This window comes from Cantharellus anzutake (genome assembly GCF_015039405.1).
Source record: "Cantharellus anzutake strain C23 chromosome Unknown EI90scaffold_33, whole genome shotgun sequence".
Classification (NCBI taxonomy): Eukaryota; Fungi; Basidiomycota; class Agaricomycetes; order Cantharellales; family Hydnaceae; genus Cantharellus; species Cantharellus anzutake.
Window position 1 is genome coordinate 147,878 of NW_024066983.1, and position 9,602 is coordinate 157,479.

At 50.7% G+C, this 9,602-nt stretch overlaps 1 protein-coding gene across 1 annotated transcript; it reads right to left on the bottom strand.

The window, feature by feature from the left end:
* Positions 1 to 7,398: 7,398 nt before the first annotated feature.
* On the bottom strand, positions 7,399 to 8,078 carry EI90DRAFT_3063651 (uncharacterized protein). The gene is made up of 2 exons (XM_039060740.1): positions 7,620 to 8,078; positions 7,399 to 7,497 (listed from the first exon to the last, which is right to left on the bottom strand). The coding sequence occupies exon 1, from the start codon at positions 7,913 to 7,915 to the stop codon at positions 7,655 to 7,657; it is 261 nt and encodes an 86-aa protein (XP_038914493.1). The 5' UTR covers positions 7,916 to 8,078; the 3' UTR covers positions 7,399 to 7,497; positions 7,620 to 7,654.
* Between the last annotated feature and the right edge of the window lie 1,524 nt (positions 8,079 to 9,602).

Here is a 9,602-nt window from a genome sequence, read left to right on the forward strand (position 1 = left end):
ACCTCATGTGACTTCCGGGTATCCCCGGAAGTTTTCGCCATATTGGGGCCACTGTGGGAAAGTGAGAAGTTAACCTTCTTCTCACTTTCTTACCCACAGTAGGCAAGTGTAGCCTACTCTTCATTTATCTATACACTTTCTTACCCACAGTAGTTATGCCCTGAGATGGGCTGTGTTTACAGGCTAGACTGTGGACTGTAGAGAGGGGTCATGGGGACCCGAGGTCCGTCCCCTGACAATGGGTGGAGATTTCATATTGTTGCTATTGGTTACTTGGTGTTCGCAGTGCGAACGTACTGGTATGTAAGGAGTGGTAACCCCACCCCTTATTTCCCATTACATCATTGTATAATTGCCTTGTAATAAACATGGATATACAAAGTACATACAATAGTGTGGGAAAGTGGAAAGAGCAACTTAGCCTTTCCTCCCATACTGTTGCAAATAATAACTTCATACAAGTTACTTTTGTTGGCAGCCTGAGGAACTAGGCTAACCAGGGTTGGCACCTACACCAACCCCTTACACAGTAGCAGGTTGTTAACATGAGTGTACAGTGAGGAATGACTAGTGGGGCCTTCGGTGACTTGGCATTCCCAAAGGGAACATACCATTGGTGAGGAGGTATGATGACTGACGAGGGAGGGGGTAGACGATGGATGGGTGGCTACTTGGCACTTGCGTAGCGAGCGTGCTGGCATCACAGGAATATGAGCCTCAGAGTGTTCATGATCTCTAAGATCGTTGTATGACATCGTCTGTCAGGCACTGGGGGGAGAGCTGAGTGATGAAGTCCCATAGGATACAGGTTCCATAGGATGATACACAAGTCAAGAGTCTTCGACTCGCGACTTCGAGTTCTCATGGTGAGAGCGGCTAGAGGGCTCAATATAACCAGACTTATAGGACATGTTGAGAATTGTACAAGCACACAGGTTCAGTTGAGTCACAAGAGGGGGTTGTTACAAGGGACAGTGCACAAGACAGTTGTTGTGTGTAGTAGTAGTTAGTGGGAACCGCCTTCGGCGGTTTCCATACATGACATGTGACTATCTACAAATGGAAAGGTTGCGGGAAATCCTGCGAAACACAAACAACCTTGGCCAGCACCAAAACCCCAATGGGGAAAGCTTTGCACGAGGGGGGGGGAATGGAGTAGAATGGGTAAGGATAGTAAGGTATTGGGATAGAGAGCGATGGAAAAAGGGAGGTCTTTGACTATGTGACGGATATGGTCATTGGAGACTCTGTATCCATAACATCACCCCCCAGTCTCCTACCGACCATGACGCAGTCCCTGAGGGGTGTATCTCCATGGGTCGTCTCTCCATGGTGACTGGCTTCTTGAACGCTCATGATAGGAATCCAGAGGGAGTTAGTTGTACTGAGCTCCACCAGAGGAGGAGGATGGATGTGGGTCCGGTCCCGGGTACTGTACGGGTGGAGGGTAGGGCCGGCTCATAGAAGGAGGAGGTGTCATATCCATACAATCCCGACCTCCGCTCCGGGCTCCTGGAACTCCGAACTCCGACTTCCGGAGCCCTACTTCCCTTCCATCACCTTCTCCTTGCCGACTCCCAAGAGGTTATCCCACCTCTGGCTCAGACACCACCTTCGGTCCGACTCCGGAACATTCCGGGTCCGACCCCAACCTCGACACCTTCCAGATGAGTACGCAAAACCTATGCTCCCGACTCCGGACCTCCGCTCCGGTATCCCGTTCACGTCTCGTCTCCGGAACCTCCGGTCTTAGCTCCGACCTCGGACTTTGACCCCACCTCCGCTTATACCCATTGTATTGGTTAGCTCATTCCATTTAATTACCTTTGCCAATATTCCGGAGTTTAACCTCCGAGTTCGGACTTTCCGGACTTACTCCGGACCTTGCAACTATTGCATTGTCCATTTCAATTCCGCTATTCTCCCTCATTCCTATTTGGGCTGCTGCTTCCTTTCTATTCAGTCAGCTAGCCATTCCGACTCCCATCCTCCTTCCTTCCTTCTTGGGTCTTGGCCCTTCATTCCTCCTTTGGGAAACACCATTGAGTCAAACACTTGACCCTCGGTGTTGTTCCCCTTTCCATCTCCCTTTGTCTCCTTTTGTCCTACCCTTGTTCCTTTTGATTCCGGACCCCTCTATACAATGTACCTAGTAACTTGTAACCTCAGTCCGAAATCGACTGGAATTCCCCCCCAAGAGACTTTCCCTCTGCTAGATCCGAAATTAGGGACCCCTAGGACAACCAGCAATGGCACAGCGCTCCGCCTGAGTCGCTGAGGCCGAGGTCCTTCCATGCTAAGTCTCCGATTCCACTCCGGAGTCGTCCATTTCCGCCCCGTTCTAACAGGAGGATGAGCAATCATTGGGGGAGCTGCCAGGTTGACGACGAACACAGGCACAGCTGTGTTGGTGTTGCTATCCACCACCCATGTGGGATTGACTGGTATTGCGAAAGTGTTAGAACAGGTGGATTCAGACGACTCCGGAGTGGAATCAGAGACTTAGTGTGGAAGGACCTTGGCCTCAGCAACTCATGTGGAGCACTGTGCCATTGCTGGTTGTCCTGGGGTCCTAATTTCGGATCTAGCAGAGGGAAAGTCTCTTGGGGAATTCAAGTCAATTTCGGACTGAGGTTACAAGTTACTAGGTACATTGTATATAAGGAGGGGTCCAGAATCAAAAGGAACAAGGGTAGGATGAAAGGAGACAAAGGGAGATGGAAAGAGGAACAACACCGAGGGTCAAGTGTTTGACTCAACTTTGGTGTTTCCCAAAGGAGGAATGAAGGGCCAAGGCCCAAGGAGGAAGGAAGGAGGATGGGAGTGGGGAATGGCCAGCTGACTGAATAGAAAGGAAGCAGCAGCCCAAATAGGAATGAGGGAGAATAGTGGAATTGAATAGGACAATGCAATAGTTGCAAGGTCCGAGGTAAGTCCGGAAAGTCCGAATTCGGAAGTTAAACTCCGGAATATTGGCAAACGTAATTAAATGGAATGAGCTAACCAATACAATGGGTATAAGCAGAGGTGGGGTCAAAGCCCGAGGTCGGAGCTAAGACCGGAGGTTCCGGAGATGGAGATGCCAACGGGGTTCTGGAGCAGAGGTCCGGAGTCAGGAACATAGGTGTTGCATGCTCATCTGGAAGGTGTCGAGGTTGAGGTCGAACCGGAATGTTCCAGAGTCGGACCGAAGGTGGTGTTGGAGCTGGAGGTGGGATAACCTCTTGGAAGTCAGCAAGGAGGAGGTGGCAGAAGGGAAGTAGGACTCTGGAAGTCAGGTTCGGAGTTCCGGGAGCCCGGAGCGGAGGTTGGGATTGTATGGATATGACAGAAAGTTGGCATCTGCGGAATAGATGGTGGCCTTCCGGTGCTATACGGTGCCAGACTAGATGGGAAAGAATCGAGATTCGAGTCTCTTGGGTTAGGGCGGCTGTCCCTTCGAGCAATCAAATCCCAAGACGTCGGTTGTGGAGACCACCTTCTATCTGCATCCCTGTCATAGTTGGATCGACTAGGTTTGGGGCGATATGAGTCCATCCGAGGTTGATGGGTTTCACTCCCCATTTGCCAATGAGCCTGTCCTGAATGACCCAAGACTGGTCCATCTCTTTGGCTGGGATATGGTTGGGACCTTCTCTCTTCTCAAGGCAGTTTCCTCCAGCGATTTTGGCTCAACAAACCCGAGGGAGAGGATGAGGTGGAAGAGTTGTCAGTGGAAAGGGCGGATGGGGTGTTGGTAGGATGAACGTTTGGCTGTGGCACCACCACAATTGGAGGAGGTAGGAAGACCGAACTGCCTGCACCCGGCCAGTTGGGAGATGGAGGTGGGATGGAAGCATCTCCTAGGTTTAAACCCAGTGTTCCTGATGTCAGCTTGTCTGAGCCATCGTCGAAGGGAGTCGGTGAATCTGGCTCTGCCAGTTGGTGTTCAGCGTTGTAACAGGTCTATCCAGCTAGACTCATAACTCAGGTCTTCTCGCACATCTAAGGCCCGTTCGGCCCAGACCGAGGAGCAAGGATCTGCTTCCGCAGAAGCAAAAAATTAGTCCGCACCCCCATGGACTCCGCACGGACCAGGGGTTGCGATTCTTCCCTCTGTGCGCTCAAAGAAGTGTGTTTAAACGTGTCTTCCATCTCCGACTTATCCTCCCTCCATATTCCCATTTCCTTTTCTCTTTCAAATGGCCTATTTTCTCCTCTCAATGTTGACCCTCCGGTTAATGTTCTACCCGTTGTAGATAGTGTTGCTGATGTACCACTCTCTCCTCCACCCCCTCCGACTACTTCCATAGATCAATCCACCTCTCTCCATTTCTCTTCTTTCTCTCCTCCATCCAATGATAGGACACAAAATAAACTTTTCCGCTCCTATGAGAACGTACCCGCACTCGTAGATTCTGGGTCTTCAGACTGCTTCATCGACGACACATTCGTAAAGAAGTTGGCCTTGAAGACATATCAGATTAAACCCCTACAACTATGCCTATTCGACGGTAGCACCAACTCAATCATAACCCATGCCATCAATATTCCCCTCCACTTCGCTTCCGGAAACATCACCCCCACGACTTTCTTTGTCACATCGCTGGATGGATCTTGTTCCCTAGTCCTAGGACACAATTGGCTTACCCGCTACAATCCGTTGATTGACTGGGTCTCAAGCAGTATTACGTTCCGAACTTCCGAACCTACCAAGACAGTTACTCCAAGCTCTCCCCTGTCGTCTCTGGCACCACTGCCGTCGTCTGACATCCAACCATCTGATGTTCCCCCAGCACCCCAGTCACAGGCTCCCATTCCTCCATTACCATCTATTGAGTTCGTCAGCTGTTCCGCGTTCGCGAAGGCTTGTCAACTTGAAGGATCGGTATCCTTCAGCCTAACCATCCCTTCCAAGGACAGCCGCTTGAGAGCTGCCTCATCCCACACCGATTCCGTTGACCTCTCAGCCATTCTGAAGGAGTATCACAAGTTTGCGGATGTGTTCAGTAAGAGCAAAGCCTCGACGCTGGCACCGCACCGTGAGCACGACCTGAAGATCGACCTTGAGGAAGGCACTTCACCACCCTTGGGTACTATGTACTCTCTCTCTACTTCGGAACTCGAGGCCCTCCGGGCGTTCTTAGATGAACACCTAGCCTCCGGGTTCATTCGTCCCACTACTTCCGCTCACGCAGCACCAGTCCTCTTCGTCCGCAAGAAAGACAGATCCCTCCGCACCGAGTACCCTACTATGCCATAGCCTGTGACTCTCTGGCCATCTTCATCTGTCTTGGACCCATCGGAGTAGACGAAGAGGAAGTCCGGGTCGTCTTCGTGTTCTGTGACGAACTCCAAGTGATCATCGTTCCAGGGGATGGACCTGGGATGTTCTCCGGGATGTAGACTCTCACACACTGTGTCTCTGATGTCTCTGATGTAAATCTTCCGTGAAGAAATTAAGATCAATGGGGTATGTCATTTGGGGGAACTAGATATGAGTTCAGAACCAAGTGTACAGGGAATGCCTACTAGTCACTTAAATCTATTTGTTCTTGTTCACTATCCATCACTATTGGAGCATCTGTGGGGTCGATCTCAAGTTGGGCATAATTGATGGGAAATCTTGCCGCTACTTCAGGCCACAGTTCATGAATGAGATGGGGGTCCAAGGTTTTCCAGGTGGGCAGCCAGCAGGGATTTGTTGAGGGGAGGGAAAGGATTTGGTGTTTTACCTGATCTCGAAAGCTATCAATATTTGTGTCCAGTGGTGCAGCGTCAAGCCCAACATGCACAGCTTGAACATCGGCCATGACCCACACACCACAATCATACCCATTCCATTGTCGTTCCTCCATCTAGGGACTGTTAATGAATGTCATACTCGGGTCGAAGCAAGATAGTATACTTACAGTGACTACTTTCGTGGTCCAATTGAACCAGTTGAACCCATGCTGACCATCAGGGTGAGTGAATGACCAGACAGCGTCAACCAGTTGTTGGAGTATCTGTAGAAAGGGTATCACTAACACTGGGGCATGGACTAGAATCAGGCAACGCACTGTAAAAACCCAACGTGGGCTGTTATGGAAATGGAGAATCTTATGGTCCGTGACAGGCAACCAGACCTTGAGGCCCTTTGCTAGGGAAATGGGCCTAGACTCCTATAGACCAGGCACACAGGTAAGATATTTCTTACTTCTTCTCACTTCATTCTCTGCCAAACCCCATGCCAAGCTTTCCCACTGGGTTTTGGTGCTGGCTGGGGGATTTGTTGATTTCCAAAGGACTTCCTTTGGCCATTATAACAGTTGTATTAGATAGATACAAGTCATATGATATGTATGGCAATTGCCGAGATGTTTTCTCATTATCGAATACATAACCCAAAAACCTTGTACCGCAATTGTAACATCTTCACCATTGTGCCACCACTGTAAACTCAACCTGTAACCTTGGAATCATGTCCACCTCCCTATTCCTCCTTTCCATGACAAAACCGCAGCGAGGAGGGCATTCCCACACCCAACCTCCTGCTGCCCACTCCCACCAGTCCACCGGGTGGTTGAGTGGTTACTCCCATCCAACCAGAAGTTCCCTATCAGGAACTGTAGCCTATCCCACCTCCTCAGGAGAAGGATATGGTCCAGGCAGCTCCAGGATGCCTGGCCACGCACCCACGGGTCCCACTTCCCACGGTCACCCTCTACCGTGCACTGGTCCACCAGCCCGCTTTCCCAAACAACTCCCGCTACCGGTACGCTCCAATGAGCACCAAGTCACCGATAGCCACCAACTGGGTGACTCCCTTTGGGAGTCCCAGTATCCCTCACTACCGGTACGCTCCATTGAGCGCCAAGTTACCGCTAGCCAAACACTCCCAGCATACCCGCTACCGGCACGCTCCCAGGAGCGCCAAGTCCCCGTTAGCAGACAGCCAGGTGGCTCCCTCAAGGAGCCCACACCATACTCGCTACCAGTACGCTCCCAGGAGCGCCAAGTTACCGTTGGCCAACACACAGGTGGTACTTCCGTACACTCATCCTATTCCACTCTCCCTCCGATGGCTACGCAGCCACCTCCATTAGTGAGCCGAACGGCTCAGGTTGGGTTCCCCGGAACCCATTCCTGTAACATGGGCCGTGGCAGTTTATATTGGAGGTTTCGGGGATGGGTTTGCTGTCAAGATAGCGCAGCTCTTGCTCTTCAAAGTTCACAACACCAAGAAGCCAGTGGCAGCGCTTCCTTGAATAGCATGGGACTGTCCAACGGTTGCTTCAAAAAGATCAGTTTGAATCTTTTTTGTTGCTCACTAAGGAACTGGTCAGCACAGTGTTGAAGAGTGCACTCCAACATACATCCAATAGGTGAACTGCCAAATGATGTCGCATTCCCTCACACTGGGTAGGAAACATGATCACTTGGGGTCGGGTGGTACTGAGCAGGTCCTGCAGGTTTTTGTCAGTGAGGTCTTTCAGCATCTCAATGTACACATCAATTATCGTGCCATCTATCAGCCGTGGCCGTTACTAGTGCATCGGGGAAGATTGTGATGTGTTTGTAGTATCTTGTCTGGCTGTCTTGTTTCACCATCTAATGGAGCATCAGTGGGATGAGTGGTGGGAGGCCAGGGGAATTCTCACTCTTCCTGATTCTTTAGGCAAGTACAACTCCATTATTTCCTTCCAAATTTTCGTTGGCTTTTGTTGCTGAGAGGATTTGCTGGGTGAGCGTATAGCATCAAAGATCGTTGAAATTGGGGGAAGGCTCTGAGGACGAGGGTTCTGATTCCAGAACATCTCTTTGATGTTCTCATTACTGCTGGAATTATTTGCATCTCCTGATTGATTATGCCAAATAGCTGTAGGAGGTGGAGCCAAATTGGCAAGAGGCTCGCTGAATGTTTCGACATTCCCTGCAAGGTCAATTGCACCATCTGGCCCTGCTTCTAGCACGTCATCTACATGGCTTGGGGCCACCTCAGGGTCGAGAGCATTTCCCAGGCCACTAGCTGCATTGGTAGGCAGGTCGGGGTCAGCATGATCAGCATCTATGTCCGGCTCAGGACTCATCCTAATAAGCCCATTAAGGGCACTTAGCTCGTTTCTGGCCTCAGCATCGTCTTCAGGGTCAATGTCATTACTTTCTGAGGGTAGAGTGGTGGAAGACGGTGGGAGAAGGCAGAAGGAAGAATATTCAGTGGTACTTGGCATAGCATTGGCATCGGGACGCTCTAAGTTTGTGAGTAGATAGTGTGCTGATGCACACCATAGATTGATGTTGGGAAATGGACTGTTTACGATCGTATCACGGCATTTGAGGGACAACCTTAAGCATAGTTGCAATCGGTGGTTGAATAGGGCTGGGATCAAAAAAGAAGATTAGCAATACAGGTAATCAGTGGAACTTATGTGACATACGATGGATATTGTCCATGATTCGAATCAACGAGTCCACTGATTGGACGATCCAGGTACGTGCATTAAGTTCTTCTTGGGCAAGCCTGCACTTTTCTTCCTCAATACGAGCAAGTGATAGCATTGCTGCTATCCCATGGCGAACCTGCTGATTGATGATGAAGGCTGGTGGTTTCTCATCCAGGGACCAGTTGGAGTTTGTCAGGGACAGCTCCGAAAGCGGCGAGGTCCCTGCGCGCAGGACTCGGTGGGATGAATAGCAGCTGTGCGTAGCGGCGATCCTGTCGCAGGGTGAGCGTCCCCGACCACTTAGTCTGAAGTGGGAAGTTGAGAAGAAGGCTGCTTCTTCTGTTCCCACCCCAGGCACTATTATATACATGCGGCTAGGGTCACGTGGAGGAAGCCACATCATCTCCGCACACAGCCGCACCTCCCTGGGTGTCTCCGCGGAAGATCCTGAGGTGGCCGCTCAGTAGGCAGGGGTGTGTGCAGCACGTGCGGCGATCAGGGGGGGCGGGGTTAGGTATGTAGTGGTACATAGAGAAAGGGAAATCGACCATAGAATAGAAATAGAAATAGAGATAGAGAGAAAGGGGAAAGTGGGGGAGGAGAGACGGGGAGTGATAGCGGGGTAGTGCAGTACAGCGCGGGGTGCGGCGCGGGGTCAGGCGGGCGTGCCCTGACAGAGTTCCACAGGCTCTCCCACATCTTAGTCCATTGTTCATCACTGGGGTCCACATTGAGCACCTCTTTGACATTCATTTTCGCATGCACTTGAGAGTCTGGGAACCAGGATGGTCTGACAGAATGTTCAAGGCTGTTGACAAGCTCGTTATATTGTGCAACATGGGCAGAAATGGTTTGGGCACGGTGTCAGGGCACGCCTTCGGGTCGCTAGCGTAAGTAGCGCATTGCCACATGACCCGTATCTCCATCAGCTTCTACTTCTTTTCTTCTTCTTCATCTCCGATCTGATCCGATCTGCGGCTGTCAGTTATGACGCTGCATGATCTTCTATCATTCTTGATCCGAGACTACCGGTTATTAGCTAGTTGACTAGTTACTGCCTCTACCGTGTATATATGACACACGGTCGTTTGCACTACTAAACACTGAGACCATCCTCGAGTATCCTTAAAGTACCGGATGGGCTCTTAACTACAGCATCATTCACCTCAAGCAGGAGAAGGCTTACCGACTTTTGCA

What these genes read in the sequence shown, in the direction of transcription:
- EI90DRAFT_3063651 (XM_039060740.1), bottom strand. Translation starts at nt 7,915, where the DNA reads ATGGTGCAATTGACCTTGCAGGGAATGTCGAAACATTCAGCGAGCCTC.